This window comes from Thunnus albacares, chromosome 3 (assembly GCF_914725855.1).
Source record: "Thunnus albacares chromosome 3, fThuAlb1.1, whole genome shotgun sequence".
In the NCBI taxonomy this organism is placed as follows: domain Eukaryota; kingdom Metazoa; phylum Chordata; class Actinopteri; order Scombriformes; family Scombridae; genus Thunnus; species Thunnus albacares.
Genome location: NC_058108.1, coordinates 17,420,966 through 17,448,287, shown reverse-complemented (window position 1 = coordinate 17,448,287; position 27,322 = coordinate 17,420,966). Strand labels below are relative to the sequence as shown.

Below are 27,322 nucleotides of genomic sequence, written 5' to 3'. Positions count from 1 at the left end.
AGCTTTCACATGCAATTCAAATTTGTGGAACTTTGACTCAACAGATTGTGCCAATGACCAAATGCAAATGGTATGACAGCGCTGGGTAGCTCACCAGCAAGAGTAGCTTGCCAACTAGCCCCATAAATATATAAAAGTAGCTATGTCACCAAGCATCCAGCACAATTTTACAAAGATTTGCAAATTAATTTAAATGTTCCACTCAACTGGTTTGAGAAGACATGTAAGACTGACTCTCTGCTAATAACCAGTAACAGAAGAGAAATGACTGAACTGCATGAGTAGGAAAATTTGAATAGATTGATTAAACATACCTGATTTAGTGATGCTGGATTTAGAATCCTACTATGTAAAGAAGTGAGAAAGATATTTTTATGAGTATTGTAAGACCTTGGAATGCTCAGTTAGCATAATATGATGCATAGATGCATACCTGCAATGGCATATGGTGAAGGGTGTCAGCAGGAAGTTGACAGCTGTATGGTCTGCTGCTGCCTTTTGGACTCCTAAGCCAGAAAGACTGCATACAAAGAGCTCAGTGGCACCTTAACGATTTCAGCAGGTGTTAAATCAATTGAGGTTCTCAGTCAGACAAACCTTGGCTAGTATGTAAAAAAACTTATATAAAATGTATGTAGCCAACATAATCTAAGCTCAAAGGTCCATTTACCTGCTTTCACGTCATTCAGTTGCATCTCATGCTCTTCCTCTTCAAATGGAAATGGCTTGTGTTATCACGTAACTTAAGTGCTGAACATCAACTTCATTTCCACTCAGGTCACATGATAACAATAAAGCCAGCCCCATTCACTGATGAAGTCTGTGAGATGCCGTCGACGGGCCTGAAAGTTTGTAAATTGACTTCTGAGACCTTTGAGCTTAATTATAAGGATAAGAGACAAATTATGTCATTCTTAGAATTTTGACACACTTTAGAACACAGTTCTTCTCTGAGTAGCTTTTTGCATATTGGCCCTCATTCATTCATGAATGTCTAGATGGCGTAAGGGAAAGCCTCTAATAAGCAAGTGGTGTGAGCACAGAAGTAAAAAACCATAGACACTGTATTGGTGTCCTGAATGAGAGGCTTTACTGTAATTAAAGTTTGGATCCTACTTCCAATGTTAATTACATTCATTGTGTCAAGTGTGGGCTGGAGGCTAACCCAGCATGGTTGAAGGTAAAAGCCCTGGCCGTACTGTTACTATTGGCAATAAGTTTATGTTTACCTAGGTTGCAGGCTATGTGCTCCTGATCACAGTGATATAGCACATGATAAGACAGCTAGATACATGATTGATTCATTTGAATGGAAAAGTGGTCTCTGACTTTTGGACCCTAGAACATGTCACAATAACATAATAGACAACAGCTATAAACAAACACAAATAAACATGCTACAAAGTGTGTCAGAACCTCCAATCACTTGGGGCTGTCCACGGTAACAAGGAATGGGACACAAATACTTGAGAGGTTTTCCAAGAAAATGATTCTCTCATGAACCTTAATTTTTTCAGCTATATGATTGAAATGATTGAACCATTTCCCCATCCACCTTTGAAAATATGGGGGTGAGGAAAATTTCCAGTGTGTTAAAATTTGTCTTTTGGTTGTGATCAACCTGAGCATCAAAGATTGTTATATGGCTGCAGTGTAGATTCAAAACAGAAGAAAACTTCAATTCAAGTTCAACCTTAAAGGGGACATATTATGCTTTTTGTAATTTTCTGTTATTTATATACTGATGTTGGATGTCTACGTTAAACATGGTCAAAGTTCCAAAACTTGAGGTTTAAGTATGTAGAAATGCTTTCTGCACGGGCTTCAACCTGCTCTGAACATTTTTTTTACCTTTCCAATGAGCTGTGCATGCCCATAAATGGCTGTCCATTTTATAGCCTTGGTCGCTAAGGTTTTTCCATGTGTTGTTTGCATTGTCCACTCTTATATTTCAGATCGGATTCGGGTTTGAACATGTATGGATGCATTCGAGAAGTTGACATTTTGAGTAAAAAACGAGAAATAGTTCAATCCTACTACTATAGTTTGTTGCTTTTTTTTAACTTAACCCCTAGAGCTGGAGGAAGTCCCCTGAAGGGTGGCTTCAAAGAGTTGGCCAATCAGATTAGAGTGGGCTGTTCAGGAGGGGGGCCTTAGAGAGACAGGAGCTGAAACGGTCTGTTTCATGCAGAGGCTGAACTGAGCTGGTGCATAAAGGTCCAGTATAAGATAAATAAGGAGTTTTTAACTGTAAATCATGCAAAGATATTCCAGTAGAGCCACAAGATTAAAAGTGTCTTAATGTCTTTGCCGTACAACTTAGAATTCCAGGCAAAAATGTCGACTAGTTAGAATTGTGCTCCTGTGTAATAAGGGATTATTACTGACATTTCAGCTGAGCTCTCCTGCTTTTTGTTTCTCATATTTTTGCTTAAAATAATCCAGCTCCTGTTGGCTTGTTTACAAACTCTCTGACTGTTGGACTACTCGTGTTAGTTGCCCATGTTTATCTTGGACCTATTTTTAGTGATGTAACCTTATTCCAAGATCTCAGCTTTTATTTTGTTGAGTATGAGATAATACCTGATAGAAACGATGGCCAGAGCTATGAACATAAAACCGATGTGGAAGATGCTTGTAGAGGAAACTTGACAGTCTCATTAGGTGGTATTGAGGAATTTATTATCTTTTCCACGGTGATCATTAACTGCAAAAACATACATGCAATACATACAAACAAAAAGGGTATACACATGTTTGTTTTCCAATAATGACTTACACAAAGAAAAATTGATAAAGGGCAAGAATGTTTTGAATTGGTTTAAATGTGTGCAGCTCAGGTTCAGTCCAATTGCCTGTGACTCTGTGTTGTCCAAATGTTGCATCTGGTCATTAAGATCAGATGCAACATTTGTGTGTATATATCCCTTTAAGACGAGGTGCTACATTTGCGTGCTTTTCTGTTACAACCGGATGCGATGTGAGCATGTTTTAGACGTGAGCATCGTTTTCAAGACAGATGAAATACACTGATGAAATACATCATGCTTCGCTGAAATACACGTGGAGAAGACAAAATGCATCATGAGATATTTTTTTTGTTTTGTTTCCGTGTTGACAATTTTGTCAAGTTTTTCATGAAACCCTCATTTCTTAGGAGGTTGTTTTTAAACAATGCCTTAAGTTCTAGAATTTTTTTAGAGGGTGCCTTAGGTCATAATGGGTTAAGGAGACAATGAAACATTCACAGGTGGTGTGTCAGTCATTAAAATTCACTGTTAACATAAACACCCCACTAACAATTTTCTCTGGGTGGCTGCCTTCTTTTTTTTGTGTGTGTGTGTGTGTGTGTGTGTGTACTAGGAGAAGACCAGTGCTCTTTCTCTCAGTAACGTAGCAGGAGTCTTCTACATCCTGGTCGGAGGTCTGGGTCTGGCCATGATGGTAGCGCTGGTAGAGTTCTGCTACAAGAGCCATGCTGAAGCCAAAAAAATGAAGGTACGTTATCTTTTCAAACACTAATTTAAATTCACTTTCGATCTTAACTATAATTAGTGTTGCAGTAATATTATTAGTACTAAATCTGCTACATATAGGGTTCTCATTAAAAATAACTATCTTAATAATAACTCTTAATCTGAGTTTGTGTGACGCTTAATGTTGCAAGACAAACTGACAAATATCTTCCTGTTAGAAAAGCATATATAGTATAAGAAAATGCAGGCCAGTGTTTTTCATGATAATAACCATATGGGTAAGGTAATAAATAAACTTATTTGATTTTATAGGTACAGCTTTGTGGATATTAGTATTATAAATATTCCAAAAAGATCACATTTTTGAGGGGCTAAAGGTGCTTGAAAACTCACAAAAACTTTGCACATGCGTCAGACGTGGTGAAAAATTATATATTTTATGGGTCGTGGGCATGGGTGTGGCAAAATGGCTCCATAGCGCCCCTACAAAATTTCAAAGTCAGAGCCCCCACCATTAAATTTGATGTAGTTGAACAAAATTTGGTAGGCACATGTATCATGTCCAGACTTACAAAGAAGCTGCTTGGAGCCATACCCTCAGTCCAACAGGAAGTCAGCCATTTTGAATTTACTGTGCAAATTTTTCCATTTGCAGGTGTTGTACTTTAACAAACTCCTCCTAGAGAATTAACCAGAGGGTCTTCAAATTTGGTTGGTGTCATCTAAAGACCTTTATCAAAATCTTGAGTCTTCATGGAACGCCCTTGACCAGTCAATTAGCATATTTCGCCATGAAACCATATTATGGACAGAGGAAGTTATATTTAACTCCGTGCAATATCCGATATTCATGAAAATTCATATGCATGTCAAGCCACATCCAATAAATTTATTGCTTTATTAATGAGCCACTTATGTAGCACTGCCTACAACAGGAAGCAAGCCTTGTGCTAAAAAGTTCCTTTGATTTACATGAAATTTAAAGTGTGTGGTCTACATTTGATATGCAGCAACATAATGTACATTTACTGTGTGTTTCTAGTAAAGTGGACACAGGAAGTGATAGTTATCTCCTACATGCAATGTCCAATATTCATGAAAATGTATATCCCTGTCAGTTGCCCTCTGGTAAATGAAATGCTGCTTTGTGTTGCTCCGCAATAACAGCACTTTGACTGCGGTGCGCCTTGACATGCACAAAGGTGCGAGGGCCCGATCATTGCTGCTTGCAGCTTCAATTTGAGGTTATAGCTGTTTAATTTTGCATTACTTAATACTAATAAGTGTTTCTTATCTGAGTCTACCCTATTTAAATCACAAGGGTATACAAAATTTTAGAAACACCTCTCAGCAAAACAATACAATTCAACAGCAGCACAAACTACAGCCTCCAAAAATGACCATAAAGTTGAATCAATACCTCTCTAAAGGCCTGGAGCGTCAAATGAGGACCCAGCGACGAAAATTGTTTTCTCTGCAGCCGAAAAAGAGAGAAATAGCGCAAGCCAGCTGAGCACGGGCGAGCAAGCGAGAGAGAGAGACAGCGCAGCGGTGGTCGAGGAAGGAGAGCGAGCGGTAGTGAGAACAAAACCTCTGAATGAGAGAAGTAAAACGTTATATTCTGATTATTTCACGGCAGTCACGGTTTAACGCACAAATAAATAACCATCAAACAGTCAACAAATGATTCACTGTGGACACAGACGCTCTTAGTTTCAGTTTCATTTTCCTCCTCTGCATTTCTCCTTTTCATTCATTCATTACATCCAACTAGTGGTTAATACAAGGACAAAATGACAAATTTGTGTTGGTTCAAAATGGCTGAAAATCTATCTAGGCGCAAATGGGCATGGTTTATATGGTTACATTTGTCTGAACCCACAGAATCCAGGAAAAAAAGAATTTTGTGTATGAGACTTGTGGTTCACAAGTTATAGGCCAAAACATGAAGTTTGTTGTTATAGCGCCACCATCTGGCCAATTGGTAAAAATTTTTTGTCTGAGTAGTGGGTGAGATTTCCAACCAATCTGCCAAGTCTGGGAACTGTCACTGTTACGGTTTCTTAGACCCAGATACTTTAAGGGTGAGAAGAAAAATAAAAATAAAAATAATTATATAATAAATAATTCTAACAGATACAATAGGGTTCCAGCAGCTTCGCTGCTTGGACCCCTAATAATCCTAACAGATACAGTAGGGTTTTGTGACCAAACTCTTCATAATGAAGGAACACCCAGTAGAGCGGTGTGGCTCATTGACTTATTTTTAATAGTTTTTGGACAACAATGGCTTTGGTTTAAGCTTTGGATATGCATAAGCATGTGGACTTAACCAAGCAACCCCCATTTGTATTACTTAAATGGACTGTACTTTTATAGCACCTTTCTAGTCTTCCGACCACTCAAAGCACTTTTACACTGCAAATCACATTCACCCATTCACACACATTCATATGCTGAATGGGTACAGGGGCTACCATGTAAGGTCCCAACCTGCCCATCAGAGGAAACTAACCATTCACACACACATCGGCATGTGGACTGGGGGAACCGGGAATCGAACCGCCAATCTTCCGATTAGTGGACGACCCGCTCTACCTCCTGAGCCACAGCCATATGTAGAGAGATGTTAACATTGGAAAATAAAAGCTGCAAAGCTGTCCATTATCTTATTAGTTTGAGCAGATGAAGGGCAGATCTATTTTTTTTTACCTGTTTTTCCTGTTCTACAACAAAGCGTTCCTCACAGTCATTCATTCTTCCATCAGTGTAGATGAGTAGATTTTCTTAGCAGATGTAGAGGTGTGTTTTAAAAACACCAAATTACTTCTTACTACATGAGCTGTGTTGTCTTTATCTGTATCATACACTTGTGCCTAGCCTGGATTCCACATTCTGGTTCTGTATATCCAAATAAAAGTTTTCATCTTCTATGCTCGCTTCAGTCGGTATGGTCAGCTTTATTGTACTCAGTCTGTGTGATAAATGGTGGATATACAGGTTGTTTTAGAGGAGCAGACCGAGTGTCAGAGCTGTGGCTCTGTGCTCTGATTTAAAATAACTCTCTGATCAGAGTCACTGTCAACTCATTGCAGACCGTATTGGATAAAACACGTCCAGCTGGTTTTAGCCTGTTGTTTGATTTGTGGTGGATGTACATGTTTCAGCTGTTTCACAGTCAACATGCAGCTCTGCATTTCCTTCTTTTGACTGCAGACTCTGATGCTACTGGCTGTTTGCAAAGTATGTGTCTCTGCTGCACTTGGTTTTTACATTGAACAAAATGTTGAATTGCCACTCTTTTAGCATTTACCTTTTATCTATCTGGTGTTTCTAATGCTCCTTATGCTCCTTCATACATCACCTTACTGCTTGTTCTTCATGAAATTAGGAACAACACTATTACTCTGGTTAGGACCAGATGGCATGTTGAGCCCCTTTCAGACATGCAGCCCTTTATGTTAAGCTGATGGCAATTTAACATGCTGGTCTCATGACTGAATAAGCACCCTGGTCACTTTTATGTAAAAGTCACAACGGCAATCATACTAGGTAGGACCCACAGCACAAGTCTGAGTTGAATATTCTCAGATTAATGTAAAGGCTGAGGAGCACAAGATAAAACTTTATCTTTATCATACACTTGTGCCTAGCCTGGATTTCACATTTACAAAGAGAGAAATGCACATCAACATCACTGTAATAAATTCAATATCTCAATCATCATATTTTATGCACAAAATTTGTTTAATGAACTATGAAACACTGAAAGAACCCATTTTAAGGCACTGAGGAGATCTATCTTCTCATATCAGATCAGTCAATAAAACTATTTTTCCCTCTATGTTTTCAGTTTCATTCATGCAAACTGCTGACTAGATTAATACCCACATACTCAAAGCCTGTGAACAACCCAAAAAAAGTCTCCTTCCTTGCTGTCATAACATTTTAACTCTCTCTCTGCTTCCTCTCGTGCACCAGCTTCCAAATATCACTCAAGCATTCTCTCTTTCCATTAATGTCTTGTAATGCCTGAATGAAGCCATGACACAGAACATGTAAAAGTCACCTGTCTGAATGACAAAAAGTAACCACTTTAACAGATGAAGCCAGGAATGTTTGATATTCCATGTCTAAAAAGGGCTGAACAATCACCCCAGCACCCTGTAATCCTGCAGTTCCCACAAGACACCCTGAGGGACAGTCAGAACTCTTCTCCAAATCTGCAAACCACATGTATTCTGCATGGGCCCATGACCCATCTACTGTCTTTGCAATAGTAAAGAGTGGTTCCACTCTTTCATGACCAGTATGGAACCCCAACACTCTTCCTGTGTTCAAGATTAGACAATCAGCCTGAGTTTACTTGCCAGCATCATGGTGCAGGCTTATGCAGTGTGATACCCTTATAAGTGGAGCTCATGCTATATTCATGTTTTTAAAGTGGGAACCATCACCCCTGTCTGCCCATCTGAAGGTATCATCGCACACCAACATGCAACAATTGACAGCTCTGCTTCATCCTACACCAGACTTTCATAAGCTTATGGCCACACATCTGATCATACAAAGTTCATCACCGATCATTGGTTTAATGTGCTCTGGTGCCAGGTACACATATCAACTGCCCAAGGATTTTGTGTACCCAGGTGATCCTGGAAGATGTGTTGTTTGAGCAATACCCAGCTGCTGGTCCAGACTAAAAACAATTCAAACACTTAAATGGATAGGTATCTTTGGAATACATCAACCTTACCCAGAATATGCTAGAGCATGCCTGCAGGGGGAGCTCTCTGGTTCATAGCTCACACTCGGGATAACCCACCTGGGGCCTCTCCCATGTGGGCCAAGGTCTGGTGTGCTGACACTCTGGTGGCAGGCAAACAATTCTGACCCCAGGCTGCAAAAATTGACTCCTGGCATCTTGGAATCAAGCAAGAAGTAATTTGAAACTCTTTTCTATTTATTATACTTAGTCTTAATGCAAGGGGTTAACAGGAGAGATTTTGATTTATAGTTGAGCATTGAATTTCACCTGTTGATGTCATTACTGCAATGGATTGAAGTGTACATTATCAGGCCATATCATGCTTTAATTATATTCCCCATAGTAACAGTGTTTACATTCTTGTATTTACTTTGTGATACATAGCAACAGTGAGCTACACATATACTGCAAACATACCCATTTAGAGGTAACTTGTAACATTATTTTGCCATGTCTCATTATTGAATATAAGACTATTGCCACAGAAGCAGTGCAGTGTAAAGGCTTTGCTAGATGTGTGTTACTGAAAAGAAGACTACTGTGAGTCTTTCTTCAACTTCCTTAACCCACAAGAACCCGGACCCATTTCTCCTTAAAGGAAAACTATGGGGAATATAAAACAGACCAAATGGACCACAAGGAACACATTTCAGAATTTTTTTTTTAAATTCTACTTCAGTGTCAAAGATCTGTAATGTAACATATATGTCATAACGATATTTCCTTGTTTTATATCAATTTGTTCAAGAAATGTGGTCAGAACAGGTTAAATGTAATACAGGACATCTTATTAAAGCATCAGAATTGTTAAATGAGTTGAAACCTACCTTTAGTAACAAATTTTAGAAGTGATGTCATGGGTACACAGATTCACACATTGTCACATGACTGCACCATGTTCAATAGATGTCACTTAGGGACTTCATGAGTCAAAATCAAGGAGAAAGCTGTATAAGGAATTTTCCAGAACATTGAAAGGGTTGGTGACACCTGTGTCACCATGGGTTCTTATGGGTTAATGTTACCTACGCTCTAAACAATCTCCACCAGCATTGGAAACTTGAAGGAACGAATACAAGCTCGTTCCTATTCACAGTTCTTGCAGTCCCCACAGGGTATCTCCATAGCCTATGACATAACCTCAGAGCCTCTGCACATAGCCATCAAGCTATGGCAGAGGTATACACCCTTAATTCAATGCAAGTATAAATTCCTAATAATTCTGGAAGGGAAACCAGAGGTTGATATTGTGACAATAGGGCTGCAACTTTTTATAGATTATTTTCTTGATTAATCATTTGGTCTATAAATCATTGGGGAACACAGAAAAATGCCCTCCAAATGCCAGTGAAAAAAATTCTAGTGCTCAAGGTGATGTCATTCGTTCTTTCCTTTGGTGTTAGTGTTGTGATCTTAGAATTATAAGGTTCTATCTGCATTCCCAGTGGTTTTGAGATATTGAGGTTCCAAGTTTTGACATCCTTCTGACTGTCATATAGTTCAGTTCTCTTTTGTTTGTCAAAATCCTATCACATTTCCAAATAGAACCCTCTAACTCTGAGAACTCACTTTTTGTTCGGAAAAAGGTTTTATCTTTTGAGGTTTCACATGAAGCACTTACTTTGTTGCAACAAAGGAGACAGATTAGTCTTAACTTGTTTTAATACACATAATCAATGTATGTACTGCTGAAGGAAGTTAAGTTCTGATTTAAGATATTTGGGCAGAGATAACAATTTAGCTGCATGTTTTAAATTTAGACATAACAAGGCAACATTTGGTTTTCAGTGACAGATTAGAACTGATAATACAGTTCATAAACAAACAAAATTGAAGACAATTAGAACATTCAAAAATGTTTTTTCTTTTTTTAAGGTCTTTTTTTATATTTTCAACATGACATTTGGACCTTGGAGTACACACACATACTGTTGCTATTTACTGTAAACAAGTAAATTTTACTACGTTTTGATTTAATGCGTAGACGTACCTTGAAAGGCCACAGCTCCCCTGTAATGCAAACCTATGTCTTATGCAATTATCTACTATTGGTGCGTCATCATTGTTCCACAAGCACAATCAGTATATTAATAACAATGACTTTATTTGTGTTATGAAGGTGGCAGCCAACACCTTGTCGTCCCCCCAGCACACAGGAAACTACACACACACTCTGTCCTCTCCTCAACATGCCCCCAACTTCAACCTGCTGTCCCCCAGCCACCAGCCAAACTACGCCACCTATAAAGAGGGCTACAACGTTTACGGCATTGAGAGCGTCAAGATCTAACACGGGTAGGAGAGTGATGATTGATGGCTAAAACCTTCCGCACTTCACAGTCATAGACAATGTTTAGACCATGGATTTGCTCGAACAAACAAAGCTGCATGAAACTGCATCCATATTATGGTGATGCATAGCAGCTTCAATGGCAAACTGCACTTTCAATGGCCCTAATTGATTTGATTTAATCTGAAAAATTCACTGTTGGACAACATTACTTTTTTAAACTTCATGCTTCCAATTTTACTTTTTTTGATTACTGTTAATTACTGAAATTAACCATTTCCAGCACAGATGTTTCACATTAAAGTCCTCCAGTACCTAAAGGGCATAATTCTTCTCTTTTCTGGTGAGCTTTTAATATGAAACATTTGTAGGTGCTGGAGGTAATGTCAAAGTGATTGAAGATCACATCTCTTAACAAGAGAAAGTGAAAGCAGCAGAGTGGTGAGTGTGACATGTCTCTGTCATACTTGCAACACCATTAATTAGAGCTGTATAGAGTGACATATACATTCTGCTGAATTCACAGTGTTAGCCATTATAGTACGGGTCTTTTTTGTCCAGCTTTAATCAGCTGACTTTTATGTATAGACAGAAATACAAGTAGGATGCAAATCAATAGTATGACTTGACAATAGTATGACTTGTTATGAAATGACAAACCACAAGTGAACATGTCACATCATAGTTTTCAACAGTATAATTTCATTAATATCCATGTACATGTAATTGTTTGCTAATCAAAAAACAACAACAAAAAAAACAAACAAACAAACAAAAAAAACCCAATGAGATAAAAGTTGCCATTGATGTTGGCTGGCATTGCTAAATGGTATCATTTACTGTATATTTAGTGCATGATGTGAATGCAGCTATTGTTCTTGATAATCAATAGTATCATTGAGAAGTAATAAAGTTTAGCTTAACACTGCATATAAGGTTCTGGTCAAAACTGTCTATGGCTGTGATTTTTACTTTTCTTTGTTATCTCATTTCCCAACAGCTTGATCACCTCCTCTAACCCTTTTTTCTCTCCTCACCTTGTCCTTTCCTCCTTACTTGTCCTACCTTCTCTGTACTCCACTGTCTTCCACTCCTTCCTTCTTGCCTCTCCTTTCCTCCTTCTTATAAACTTCCACTTTCCCCATTTGAGCTTTTTCCTTCCCTGATCCTCAATGTTTTCCTTGTTTCTCCTATTCCTCTCTTTCTTTATTTCTTTCTAGCCAATCATCCTCTTTAATGGACTGCCTCATTGACCAATCATTACCATCTGTCTTAATGTCAGCTTTTCATTATGCTGCCCCATGAATTCATTTAAAAGATGGGATGATTCGGACTGGTAGCATCATCAAGCACATACATTTGCTCTACAAAGGTGTCCATACCCTGTTAAAATACCACTGTTCCCTTTCAGTTTATTTTGTATAACACATACCATATGGAATAGCATGCCCCCATGTGGCCTAATGACACCTCTATTTACGCCAAAAAGACAAATAGCCGGTGGGGACATTTGTGAGGCCCAATCTACATATTTATACTTCTGTCACCACAGGATTTGCTCAGTTCTTGTACTCTTCTCCTAACTAAGAACAGCAGACTCTACAGAGTTAAGTAGCCACACCTAGTTGGAAATGGACCAGCACAAAGTCCCATCTGCCTGTGGACTGGGGGTTGGCTGAGCCCAGGTCTCAGCTCCAGCACTGAACCCTGTAATGGTGGGTCACATTTGTGGCCTTTTGCTCTGTCCTTGGATCACAGAGTCCACTGACAGCCAAGTCAAGATCAGATAACCATAGACTACATCCCCTACCACAGTCTCCTAAGACTCCTAAGAATTCCCCTTCTTGCACACTAATGCACTGCACTGTTGTCCCAGGTTGTAGACCTTGGTTTGAATTTTTACGGTTTTTCAGGTGACCAAACCGGTTGTTTCCAGGGCTTATAAATTGTGCTTTTTTGTGCTCAGAACATTGCAGGTAAAATAAACCAAATCAATAAATGTATATCAGAAGTAAGGAGCCTTTCCCCCAATGGTGCTATAGATCATTCGGGTTGTGGTCAGTTCCTGGAGTGGTGCACATAGAGAGAACAGTTGCAATTGGTTATTGTTTACAGTTTCGGGTATGACATCCGTTCATTGTTAATGTCCATAATCAACACGGTTGTTGGGGACGAGGCTGAACAGGACAGTCATACAGGTGGTTCTCCCTTCAGAGGCAAACAAAGGTTGTTACAACCACAATTTCATCATTCCATTTTAGACCTGCAAGTGTCTGAGAACTCACAAGTTCAGAATGCTCACACTGAGGAGTTATTGAGTGCAGTAGGTCTGGGTTTGTGATTGGTTTGCAACAATCAATATCGGAGATGATTATTTTCAGACAGCACTACATCTGAGCTACAGGCAATCTCTAAAGTTTGGATTGGTGGACCATAATCCAAATAACCTGGTATTCTATTCTAAAACTATATGCTACCTGTACTGGGGGTTCACGGTAACCCCTAGCATATAGGCTATACTCAGTTTTTGAGAACCTGGCTCACTCTGCCAGGACACTCCCAGAACTATAGTCGTTTGGAAAGGTGTCATCTGATGCCTCCCTTCAGGTGTGGTGGGCTCTGTGCAACAGTGACATTTTTGGACACACAATACAGCAGTGGTGTCATACATAAACAGACCATGGGGGGTGGGGGGGGGTGGGGGGGGCACTCGCATACTTCCCCTGTCTCATTCTCTATTGCTGTGGTCCAGTCTTCCTTTTCTGTTACTAAAGGTCCTTTGTGGTTTCTTTCATATAAGACTGCACTGCTCTTTGCTTTGTCTTCCACAATGTGAGTGGATGATCTCCATGTTTTGTGCATCCCTCTTGCATCCAGTTAGCTTTAAATACTTTGAAGGTTACATTACACCTGAATGCACCTTATGTACCTAAGGTTACTGTAATTGTACAGTGTATCATTGCTTTTAAGCACATGGGTGTTTACCCTCTTCCTTTTGCATCTGAGGAGCAGAGGAGGTTGCTCACCTTATGAGTACTACATGCCTACAAAGACTGCACTCAAAGTTTGCATTTATGTGTCCAATTATTCATCTGTTTTGCCAATCTGGGTAAAGCCTATGCAGTGACTTTCCCTGGCTAGCAAAGGTCGTCCATAACCCACTCAACAGGGTGGCATGAGAGCGTCATGGAAGTTGGTAAAAGGGGTATTGAGTGATATTTGTGCAGTAGCCAGTTGTTCTCAATTCCAATGGCTCTATTTTGGCTCTTGAATGAAACAGCCCCCCAAGTGGCGGTTCCATGTTTCTACAATTCACTGTATTGCAGATTTGTCTCTAGAGAGGTGGCTTCTCTGTTGGGCGAGTATATACAGTATGTTCCGGATTATATGGGCTGTACCAAGTGACTATAACAAGACTATAACATCTATTTCCTGAGAGGAAGAAGAGGAATGAGGTACAATACCATACTACCTTGCAGCACAACTGGGCTCGCTGAATATGAAGAAGTCTGATAGTGTTGAATGGAACTTGAGATGATGGAATTAAAGTCTGAGAGTACTGACTGAAAATCCAAGAATATGGAATAAAACATTCACTCAAACCTAATGATGGCATCACACTGTGTTTCAGACATTTAATGTAAGTCTGAGCCACACAGGTCATTGCACAGTGTATCGGAATTAATAAGTCAATGGGAAATCTGGTGGCAACAATCCAGTAAGGAAATAATGAACACTTTGGTTGGTGCTTGTATATTCCAGAGCAATACTAAAATAAACCAAAGTATAATAAAGTGAGCATTATAGTGCACAGACTTCTGAAGGGGGCAGTGCTTCAATGAAAGCATTTTTTAGGCTTATAAAGATGTAATGGTTTATTAAAATTAAAAAGACAAATATATCTGATTGACAAGAGCTGTGACACTGTTTACATAGACACTGTTTACATAGTAAACAGTGTCAGTTGGTAAAGGTGAGGACTGCCCATGCACCTCAAGGTGTAATTATCAGTCTTTACAGTTTGAGCACCTGGTGTGGAAGTTAGTATGCACACAGACTATCTCAGTGGGCTTTTCAGTGTCAACCTGTCCCTTTATTTCATGATGAAATATACCAAAATAATAAAGAAAAAGGAGATGATCGTTTATATGATGTTAAAGAGGAACTCCAGATGCCAGGTTTTGACATGGTACAAAAGTGTGTGGGGAAAAAAGAATCTCTAGTTCTACTGCATGGATTCTTTGTCCATTGTGAGTCTGACAATGTTATAGGAGTGTAATGCTAAATCTGTGGAGGACTTTCGTTAACTTTCATTCAATATGCTCAAGTATCATTGGATTCATTCCATACATTCTCAAAGGTCATCAAAATGAATTACATTCCTATTCTACATTACAATCTTGCACCACATGACTCATTTATCATCACGTGATTGATAATTATGTAAAGGAATTGTTCGCATCTGTGTGTGAAGTACAGAGATGTAGTCAGGATATGGTTAGCATAGCTCAGCATAAAGACTGGTAACAGGGGGAAACTGCTTGCCTACCAACACCTCTAAAGCTCATTAATAAATATGTCGTATCCTATTTGTTTAATCTTAGAACAGACAAACTGTTGTCGTGACTTGGCATGTTGGGATGTATGTTCAGAGCATGTAGCCAGTTTGACTGGTTTAGTGAGTAGAAACATATGAAACACTAGACCCCCTCCTGAAATCACTATCCCACATCTATGACCTATGATGGAAACTGTATCATTTATTTATTTACTGTTTGCCACATATTGTTTTGAATCTCTTGTTTGCTTACACTCTTCACCTGTTTGTATGGACTGTATGTGGCAAACTGTGTTGTAACCAGAGAAGCTGCGCAGTAGTGCTGGGTGGATGTATACACTGTAAACTCTCAACTATACACTCAAGAAATAGTCACAGCTTGTACTGTAACTCTACACTACAAATTGTAGATTTTACACTTCTGCCTTCAGTCTTTATGCTAAGCTAGGCTAACCACACTGTGAATGCAGCTCTATACTTAACAGACAGACATTAAATTGATATCTTTCTCTAACATATTTTTCCTTTACACAGATGAAATTCACAGATGCTATGCGCTCCAAAGCTCGTCTGTCCATCACAGGATCGACTAGTGAGAATGGTCGTGTCCCAGTGGCTTACCTCCGTCCAGGATTACCCATGAGCCTCAGCATGACTGATCTCTCCTGACCATGCCCGAGCCAGTGCCTTACAGCCAATCAACACACATCCTCCCTTCCCCTCTGAAAGTGAATGGAAATACTTGTTATCTTCTTCGTAGACCAATCACCACTCACCGTGGGTCATCTGCCCTGATTCTCAATCTGGAGTTTAGCCAATCATATCTCTCTGAGGACTCCTGATCTCACTTTCTAACATCTAACCTGGAGAGACTGGAAAGCTGTTGTCCTTCTACCACTTGGCTGTCAAGCTTCAGCAAAGACCTGCCCACCTACGAAGCGAATCATGTGGCCAACAGCAAGAAAGATGGCTGGTCACTCACAAATTCATGAAAAACAATCAAGCACAGTTGACAGTTTTCTAAACTAAACACACATTGTTTCATAGATTTTTGCCATGAAGACTCCTCTTGTATAGAAAATAAGGACAATAGTGATGCTGGCAATAATAACATTAATCAGGGATGTGATCAGGAATTGTGGGTAGAATCTTGGTTAAAATGAGTGCAAGTGCTTTGAACAAAAACTGATGTCCTGAAAAATCACATCCATGAAATAATAGTAATTGTGTTAACAGATAATGATGTTATTGTTGCTAATTGCTTCCCTTATTTCTGCCTGAAAATCCCTAATTAGTAGAGACTTTTACCAGACCCAAGAGATGCATGGACTGGCACACACACACACACACACACACACACACACACACACACACACAAACACGTACATACATACATACATACCATGATACACAGGGATGGGCAAAAACAAGTCATAATGTACATTGATACAAAATAATTATAATTGAGAATATGAGAGAATGAATGGGGTGAAAGCAGCACATTAACTGTATCAATTTTCACTGGGATTTATTAATTTTTCAATAACAAAAACTTAAGCCAACAGCATAATTTGAAAAACTCGTAGGTGTTTAAATAAAATGTGCTACACCACCCATTGATAGATTTAATGATCAAACAAAAGCCTTTATATGCACAATTATTCAGACACATGCCTATATATACTGCTTCATTTGATAAGGTCAGTTAGTATTTGGATCTTGGTGGTCTCATGCTTACAAGTTATGCAGTATCCTTATTAAGTTTTGTAGGGTTTTAACTGAAGTATTATTGGAAATGACTTACTAGTTTACATTTTGCACTTCTTTATGAGTAATAGCTTAAGATTCAAAGTTGTTGTGTTGGCTGTGTGAAACACACAACTCCTCTACCATATAATTGTCAGATAGCATGTAGGAAAAGGGTGTGATGACCATTATAAATTATCAGTTAAATCAGTCAGTTAAACTACTTTTGCTTTTAGTGTTAACAAAAGCTACAGTTAATGCATTGTTTTTATAGGATATTAACCAGGGTAGGCTCACCCACAGCAGAAAAACGCTGGAGTTAGTCCCCACGAGTGAACACAAGGGCCAGCTGGGGATTAAATCATGGTAACTGCACAAGTGATTCTGAGTGGTTGATAAATGAAGTTTCACTTGTAGGTGAAAAGAAGGAGCTGGTGACTTAGTGTGTGTAGGTAGAAGCAAGCTGTAGTACAAGCTGTCTAGGTCAACAGAGGGAGTCAACATTCACAGGCACGTTGTCTAAATTGGAGCTTGAATCAAACTTGCAAGTAGAAATGAACTTTGGCAATATCATCATGCTAACCTGGTAAGGGTTATATGAAATTTCAAATGACATTGCATTTGTCGTAAGTTGAGTTCTGCTACCTCATCTGAACATGATGGGTCCCACCAGTGTATCTGGCTTGTCATGGGTTGAAAGGAGACACATGATGCCCGGCGGGAAGAGGTCAAGACAGATCTTTAAGACATAGTACAAGCCGGTTGTTTGTCTCTGGGTTTTGTCATGACATGTAGTACATCAGTTGCTGTATTGGCAGCACTCACAGCCCAGTCACTGTAGTTATGCACATAAGTCAAAGGAAAATAGTGCAGTATTAATTAAAATAGAAGCTATCAGACGTGCATGAGTTGGACAACTGAAAAATGTGCCTGAAACGTGTCTGTTGTAGTCAGTATTTTCAACCAGTGACTATTAGCCTAGATATAAATTATTGTTCTCTCATTGAGAAAATGCAGGTTATGTGAAGATATTTTCACTTGCACAATGATGAAAAGGGAGAGGACAGAAATTGTGGATAAGTGGCAAACAATGAATGCAATGTTTTTTGTCCCAAAAAACAAACACAATATGGCCACTATCATTATATATCGAACATGGATTTGCAAATATCAGTACTTTTGTATTCCAAGGACATGACATGTTACAGATCTCCATTTATTTTTTAGGCAAGTGACTGAGTGTGTTTGACTTACAACCAGTAGTGTGTTTGATAAAGAATGTTGCTGGATGCTACTGCACTACCTAAACACATATTGATATTGAACGCACATCATCTGGGTTATTTCCTCAGACTGGACAAAGCTCCCCCAGAGCCACAGAAGACATTATACAACTGTTTTCACAAGCTAAGGAGGACTAAATTGGTGGGGTGCCCCTTTCAAATACATATGAGGAGTACTCATATGTCAGCCCATCCCTGTCTATAGGTCAACATACCAATACAACACAACAACATATAGACAAATATACCATATCAGCACAAACTGACATATTCATACATTATCACATGATACACACGTCTACACTAACATTTGCACGCACACATGCACATAACCTTGTCACATGAGTTCTGAAGCCAACTGGATTATGTGCCAAACAGACTTAGAACCAATCAGAGCTCTCCATGCTCAGCAAATGGCAGCTGCTGATACTGAAACCTGAGCCAATAGGAGCTCTCATTGCTGTGAGGTGGACAAACAACTGTGAACAAAAACCTTCCTTTTAATTAATATACTGCACTGATCATGGCAATGAAGATGAGGAGGACGACGAGAGTGCGAAGAGAACGTTTGCATGTCACTTTGAGTTTTTTCTTTCAGATGAACTGGACAGCCTGAAGCGTTGTGCCTGGCTGCATTTTAGTGTTTAATAGTAATAAGAATAATATTAACAATATTAATTGCAGTATTAATGTGGTTCTTGTTATGTATAGTGTATGCTTTTAAGAACTCAAGTCTGCTATTTTCTTTCACCAGGAAGCTGTTATTTGTGCTGCTAGTTAGAGGCTAGCTGGTTAGCTGAAAAAGCTTCTTCCACAACATGAGAAATGGCCAAGATGTGATAAATGCCAGGTAAAGTGGAGCTGAAAATGTCAAGGTTTCCACTTCCATTTCTTCTCATGGACTCCATATCATTTTTGCAATGACCACATGTGATAATTATTGTGAGAATTTCCTGGTGTTATCAAAAAGTGTCAATGGCTTATCACAGAATGGCTCTCAAACATTTCAACCATGGAGAGAAATGTGAAAATGGCAGTTGAGGAATGACTCACTTTTGACTTTGCCTCTGGTTTAACTTCATTTTCTATTAAACTCATCAATTTTGACCAAAATCTTGTAAATTGCTTTTCAACAGAGCAAATTAAGTCTTGAATATAAATGGAAATGCCAAACATCTACCACAACAGATGTGACCTGACCAGTTTCAGTATATATAAAACATGGTTGCCACAAAACACTGTTGTTGAAAAAACACAACACATGCAGAGAAAGCGACATGACATAGACTGGTGTGTCCTCTGATGAAAAACAATATTTGGAATAAATTTTGTAGAACAACCTATGTTTGTGTTTTCAAGACAATGGCCATTAGTGAATTATGACTTGTCTGTCAGGAGTAATTGCTCAACAAAGCTTGTGACTTTGACATGGGAGACCGCTGTTCATTTAGCATTTCCCACTGGCAGTGTTGGCTTATTTTAACCATGACCACAATCATTCCCCAACCTTAGTTTAGTTATTTAGTTAGTTATAGTTTATTAGTTTGCAGAGGGTAGTGTGTAGAATGAAGAGCAGTACATAACAATGTGTTTACACAGAAAGTGTTTCAGAGTTGTGGGAAATCAGAGGTGCACAAATTAATTCTTCCTCCATTCTGCTCTACTGTAAAATTGTCCCTGTCATTACATGTAACACCTCCAGTCAGCAGTGATGGAAGAAGGAAGCGGTACTCAGGTCTTTTACTTTAATTTAGCTTTAGTAAAAGTAACAACACCACAGCGTAAAAGTAAAAGTACGACACAGGTCGTAAAAGTACGAGCAAGTATTAGCATTAAAATATACTTAAAGTATAAAAAGTACTGTGCTGCTGAAGGGCCCCTTTCAGAATAGTATGTATCATGTTATTGGGTTGTACTGTAATTATAGATGCATTAATGTGTAAGCATTACTTCAATGTTGCAACTGGTAAAGGTGGGGCTAATTCTAAAGTCTTTATATACTGCTTGGTAGTTTAATCTACAATAATAATAATAATAATAATAATAATAATAATGATAATAACTTACTTATTGATTATATTCTGTATTAATAATTTGAATAAAAGTAACTAATAACTCTTGTTCAAATACATGTAGTGAAGAAAAAATGACAATATTAGTAGTATCAAATGGAAATATTCAAATAAAGTTCAAGTACCTCAAAATTGTACTTGAGTACAGTGCTTGAATAAATGTACTTATTTACTTTCCATCACTGCCAGTCAATGCCAGAATCAGTGTATAGTTCTGTTTTGTATAGTTCTGTTTTGAACTAGTGGATGGGCTTGTGGCACAACTGACTTTTTTAAATATCTATGAGAAAGAGTTTTTGAAATGCTTTGACCTGCATTTTTTACAACAGTGTTTACTAGTTTGCAGTCCTCGTCTTTACTGTATTTGCATCTCTTTGGACATAACAGCCACCTGTAGATCAGTAGAATAGTGTAAACCCTGCAAATTTTTTTGATCACTATTAGCGCTGTGGGCAATTTTTTACAAGTGGGTCTCTGTTTTGTTTGCTCTAGTGGACAAGGGTTTCTGCCAATGGTTTCAAGATTCCTGACTGGCTACCTTTTTAAGTTCACTTTTTAAATTAACCACAAGCTTTACCTTAAAGAGTAACTACACACCTTTTTTTGCACTACACACATAACTATGTTGGCATATAATGACATGATTTTTACAGCAATACACATAATGTGTTTAAAAACTACTTTTTTCTGAATTCTCTAATCATGATGTAATAGGCAAGATGAGTAATATTTCATATCACCTGCCACAAAGTATAAATATAAAAACACTAGCTAACCGTATCCTCAGTTTGTGCCTCTCACTCACACAGAGCTGCTGGTAGTATTAGCAAGTCTGATAAGAGAGGGCAAGAGAGACAACATCATACTACTCAGCGAATTGTGGCTATGGAAATAAGCCAAAGATTTATTAATTTTCGGTGGCAGTAAACACAACACATGGGTCTGCCGATAACTAACTGTGCTACATTAAGAGCTTTTCAAGATACTTAGGGCTGACAATGGTAATGTTAAGCACAATAAACAGCAGGGCTACAGCTACGTACACTCTCCCAAAAACACACACACACACACACCAGAGAACCTCTCGTAGTGGAGCAACTAGCTCACCTACAACACAGGCACCACACAGAAACTAACTGACAGTGCTGCTCATGGCTGGCTACACACTTGCCACACTTCCGTTTTTCATGGGTTTCTCATGTAATTTCACCCCATCTCCTGTTTTGTTGCTTCTCCCGGGAAACTCCTGTAATTTGCATGGCCCTCAACCTTTATTATGAATAATCATCATATACACAGATCCAAGTTATGTATGTTTGTCTGATGTTACCCACATTGCCAGATTATCTATGACAGTCTACACACACAGTCCACACATGACATACAATGTCTACACACACAGTCCACACACGGCATACAATGTCAACCCATCTGTCACCACAACCTGATTTAAGGGGTGTGTGCACAACTGCTCTCTGTCCAACTCCCTCTGCTGCTGATGTGATTCACTGCCTGCAGGCACCACTGGTAGAGAGGAGGGGCTAGTTAGTAGTTCAGTCAGCAGCAAAGTTTACAAGAATTTGCCAAATTTGAATACATGGCAAACTCAGATAAACAGTTAGGCTACATACAGGCAACTTTCATGTTATTAGCTTAACCAGCATGCTGTGATTGTGTAAAACATATCGGTGGTTGATGGGACACTGAGGGCAGCTTGAAAATAGTGCTTTTCTACAAGTTTATGCTTGTTGAACAGGTGGTTCGGCCATATATATGGGTTTGACAAAGTACTTATTGGCCTTTTACTCGCAACGGTTTTACGTAATTTCGAACTCAAGTTCATACTAATGCCTTATGCTGTCTCCAGACAGCACCACTGAATAAAGCGATACCCCTTTCCACCCAACCAAGTGTCTGCTCTTGGACATGACAGGCTTTGATTGGGCCCCTCTGGCCTACATCACTGCACCTGTCCTGCAGTATAAATCTATCACAGACTGTACAACCATCCTGTAGGAGAACCAGTAAAACCCTCTTAGTTTCATGCAATCTCTATAAGAGCCCAAAGAAGTTTTGGGCTTGATCAACGACAACCTCTAGCCTCAAGGATATGCATGTATATTCAACTTCGAAGAACTGCTACAGTGTTTATCAACTCAAGTTTCAGACGATACCAGTTTAAAGGACCTTTCCTTGGAAAAATGCAGAGAGACTGTTTTTTTGCTTGATGAGTTAGGACAACTCTATCTATTTCAAATCCTTTTTTCACTTTCTAATTTCATACATACACACACACCCACATTCCAAAGCATATCCCCCCCTGTTGTTTTTCACTCTGGTGTGGCTTCAGATAAAGATAGGATTATTGCAATTCCTTATTATCAGGCTGCCCTAACAAGTCTCTAAAGACTCTCCAGCTGGTCCAGAATGCAGCTGCACGTATACTGACAAAAACTATAAAAAGAGATCATATTTCTCCCATTTTAGCTTTACTGCTTTGGCTTCCTGGAAAATCCAGAATTGAATTTAAAATCCTAATCTTCACCTACAAAGCTCTTAATGGTCTGGCACCATCATATCTTAAAGAGCTCATGGTACCCTATTATCCCACTAGAACACTGCGCTCCCAGAGTGCAGGATTACTGGTGGTTCCCACAGTCTCCAAAAGTCGAATGGGAGCCAGAGCCTTCAGCTATCAGGCTCCTCTCCTGTGGAACCATCTTCTAGATTCAGTCCAGGGGACAGACACCCTCTCTATGTTTAAGAGTAGGCTTAAAACTTTCCTTTTTGATAAAACTTATAGTTAGGGCCGGCCAGGGCTCACCTTGGATCAGCCCTTAGTTATGCTGCCATAGGTCTAGACTGCCAGGGGACTTCCCATGATGCACTGAGCTCCTCTCTTCTCCTCCTCCTCCTCTCCATTTGTATGCATTCATTTACCATTAATGCTTGCTACTTGGCAACTTGGCTTCTTCCCTGGAGTTTTTTGTGCTTTCTCATCTCGCAAGAAACCCCGGAATCTGGGCTGAGCCTTTGCGGCCCTGTTGGTGTCCCTCTCCAGCTATTGCTGCTGTTTGTTGTTGCTAGTCACATCTCTATTACTATTATTGTTGTTATTCTGCTTCTCTGTTGAGAGTATTTGGACCCATTTCAGACAGGCAGAAGTAGACTTATTTGCTTCACAAGACACAGCTCACTGTCCACTCTTCTCCATTCAGAACGACAACCCCCCCATGGGTCATGACACCCTAGCTCACTGCTGGACAAAGAGTCAGCTATATGTGTTCCTTATCTTTCCTGTTACAACAGGTGTTGGACAAAATGAGGGAGGAAAAGGCACAGGTAATCCTGGTAGGCCCAAACTGGCCAAAGCAAACATGGTTTGTGGACCTGAAGTCTCTTGTGTTAGGTACGCCATGGCCACTGCCACTGTAACCCGACCTGCTGACTCAGGTGAAAGGAGAAATCTTCCATCCAGCTCCTTGATGATGGAAGCTAGTTGCTTGGCCCCTGAGGAGGAGCATTTGTTGGGCGAAGGTAATACAAAATGCCAGAGCTCCCTCCACCAGGACTCTATACTCATATAAGTGGAAAGTATCTGAGTGCTGGTACTGCCATCTCAGCTTGCCATGTTGGGATAGATAGCAAACCACCAGGCAGCCATGTTCTGGCTTCACAGTTTATGCAGGGTGTCTGTCAGTTGCACACTCCTGGGACTTAGTTACAGTCCTGGATGCTATGACAAGGGCCCCATATCAGCCTCTCCAAGATGTGGGACTAAAATGTTTTATCGCTAAAAGCAGCCCTATTAGTGGCAGTAGTTTAGGTGGGAAATTTGGCAGCTTTGTCTATACATCAGTCTTTCCTTACATTCTCCCTTGACAATAGGAGAGTGACTGCGTTATTAAGGCTGGGTTCAAGTCTACTGTCATTGATCTGTCTGCATTTTGCCTTCCTCCCTTTAAGTCAAAGGAAGATGAGAGTTTACATACTTTTTGTCCAGTTCATGCCCTCTCCATCTATGTGGAGCACACCAGGGTGTTTTGGTGCTCCAATCAACAGTTTGTTTGGATCCCAGACAGCAGGCAAAGCCCTGTCTAAAGAGCATTTGTCAAACTGGATAGTGGAGGCTATCACCTTAGCTTACTCCGTCACAGGACAGATACCCCCAGATATATATATATATATATATATATATACACATGTATGTCTCCGTCATCAACGCCTGGCTCGTCCCGCTGTGGTCTGTCTGCTTCCTCGTCCCAGCTGCACCTTTTCTCCGGTGTATCCACGCTGCTTCAACGAGTAGTCTCCATCCTCAGGTTCCCACGACCAACTGCAACCGATTTTCTGTGGAGCGAACCCTCTCACATCCGTCGCTCCCCGTGTCTCCAAGTTTCTCCTCTCTGCCCTTCCTTCTCCACCTGCGTTCACCTCTCACACCAAAAATCAAGGAACTCAGTCCAGTCCGCCAATCCTGAGTGAAGGGGGGTGTGTTATCCAATCACTCACCGGTGTTCTCACTTAGTCCATCACTTGATCAGAGTTCAATGCACTCAGTCCAAGTCAAAACACAATATCAGAAAATATAAAACCATATAAAAAAGCATGCAGGGCAACTCACTAAAACCAGATGCATATAATCAAAATAAGACATAATAAGATCAAGTAGTACTACAATTATGTCTCACTTTGACAGTTACATCAAATAAAACAACATAACAGCTCAGATAACTACACAATGTTAAGACAATGATTAGATATCAGCATCCATAACAACCACCAACAATAGAAAGCCTGGAAAAATCTTCATAATAACTGACAAACTAAACACAATATACATTTACTGAACAAAGACTTTTATGTGTGCTTTGACTTTTGACTTGGCCTTTCAGCCTGTGCCAGGTTGCCAGCACACCTAAAATTTCTTCAGAAATTTTGTTTCTCTAATTGTTTTTTTTTTGTTGTTGTTTTTAATTTTACTTATCTTTATTTTGCACACTATGTCTTGTTGATATTCAGGTTTTATTGGTGCCATGTCCCAACCCTATGTTGTACAAAACCAATAGAAACTTAAATGCCAGTTAAAAAAAAATCTGATTGTTGTGAACTATTGCACTGTTTACACAAAAAAGTAAACTAAAAGTAAAAAAGTAAAAGGGCTCAAGAGAATTTTATTCATTCAATAATTTAACTAATTCATTAATTCAAACAGATCTAAAACAAGTAGTGATGTATAAGTAATTAAATCAATAATCAAGATTCATTGTCATTGTTTTATTTTTAATTGTTTAATTGAAGCAAAAGTTTGTTAAATGTGCCAATTAATTATGATGAATATGGCATATAGATATATAGATAATAACCATATGACTATCAAGATGGATTGCCAAAGGGTTTCATATTCAATATGAATATATGTGCATATTTACATATTTATTCAGAATACTAGACCATTTTACTTCATGTCCAAATAATTGTATTATTTACAGATGTATTCAGTCATTTACACACTCACACTTTTCAAAAAAGATTGTTTTTAGCATTTTTGCCTTTATTTGAAAGTCAAGGAAACAGGTAGAAAGGAGTATGACATGCAACACAGCTGGAACTGAACTGCAGACGTGGTTAGGCAACTGGGCAGTCCCTACACATTCAAACTTTTATTTCAGACTTTATTCATCCATTTAATAAAAAAAAATACATCAGCATTTGCTTATTTTACAGCATGTTCTTATATTTATTTATTGAGCGCTACAATTTGACTTCACAGTCCAATACGACATACTAATACTATACATTATAATATACACTGTACATGCTCCCACTTAGTCACATCATTCACAGGCATGACATCCAATTCCACTTTTATACAGATAACACACACATGTACAGTACCAGTCACAAGTTTGGACACACCCTCCCATTCACTTGAATGAGAAAATGTGTCCCAACTTTGGACTGGTACTGTATATACTGGTGAAGTCTGACAATCCATGAAGTCCAAAACATTTCCACCTTAAAAACCTGTATAGCAGATATAAAAGATTGGACATCTGCAAACCTTTAACTAAATTCAGACAAAACAGAAATTCTCATCATTGGCCCCAACATCTATATCCACAAATCCAGTGATCACTTGGTCCACTAACGGTAAATCAACTATCTTCAGCCTTCTGTCAGAAACCTCAGTGTGATGTTCGACTCCAGCCTCAACTGTGAAATAACTATCAGCAAAGTATTCAAGTCTTGCTTCTACCATCTCAGGAACAATGCCAGAAGTTCAGATACTGAATCCATCATACATGCTTTCATTTCCTCGCAATTAGATTACTGGAATAGTCTCTTCATGGCATAAATCAGAAATCAATTCACAGACTCCAAATTGTTCAAAATGCAGCAGCCAAACTTCTAAGGCAGACCATATTACTGCTCTTTTAATGTCCTTACACCGGCTATCAGTTGGTTTTAGAATTGATTTTAAGATCCTACTCGTTACATTTAAAGCACTTGACACACCAGTTTCAGGTCCTCAGGCAGGAAGCTCTTCGATATGTGAATAATGCATGTAAATGACCACTTTGTACAAACAGGAAATGATACAAGACAGACAGGTGTCAATCAAGCTGGGACTCTAAAGAGCTACTTCCAATTTCAAATTTGAAACGCAAAATGTGTTTGCTAAGATTTCAAACTTGGGTAGTTTTTTTAAGAAATGTTCCATCCATACGTTGTTTCAGGTGTAAAGGAACAAGATGAAAATCATTCATTAACATTTATAACTGCTAACTATAATAGACTTATTATTTTCATTAAGGACTTAAGTATAACTTCAGACCTGATGACTTAGAACATGTGAAAAACTAACCCTTTTTGGAATGGTAAGCCTGACTTGGCTCTAACTATACTGATGGTCTACTTGGTTGTTTTTTCAGGAACAAATACTAAAAGCCTATCCAGTGTGAATGCAGTCTCAGCATTTTGCAACTTGTTCAAGAAACTCTTTGAAAAGTCTTTGTTTTACTTTATCCCACTGAAACATTCAATGTGCTATTTTGCCTTCTTGTCTTCTAGCTTCAGCTAAAAGAAGATTTAGTAATAAGTTCTTAGGTGTTGTAAACAGTAAATA

At 39.0% G+C, this 27,322-nt stretch overlaps 1 protein-coding gene across 3 annotated transcripts in view; it reads left to right on the top strand.

Annotated features, from left to right (window-relative positions):
• The window catches only part of LOC122979346 (glutamate receptor 2-like), a 96,754-nt gene extending 76,639 nt beyond the window's left edge, over positions 1-20,115 (top strand). For 2 of the 3 annotated variants that reach the window (XM_044346710.1, XM_044346711.1), the window contains exons 18-19: positions 3,364-3,498; positions 15,627-20,115. In XM_044346710.1, the coding sequence (XP_044202645.1) occupies positions 3,364-3,498; positions 15,627-15,761 (270 nt within the window). In that variant the 3' untranslated portion in view covers positions 15,762-20,115. Of the gene's footprint in view, positions 1-3,363; positions 3,499-10,363; positions 10,540-15,626 lie in introns of all 3 variants that reach the window. The other variant, XM_044346709.1, reaches the window with a different exon arrangement.
• The last annotated feature ends 7,207 nt before the right edge of the window (positions 20,116-27,322 follow it).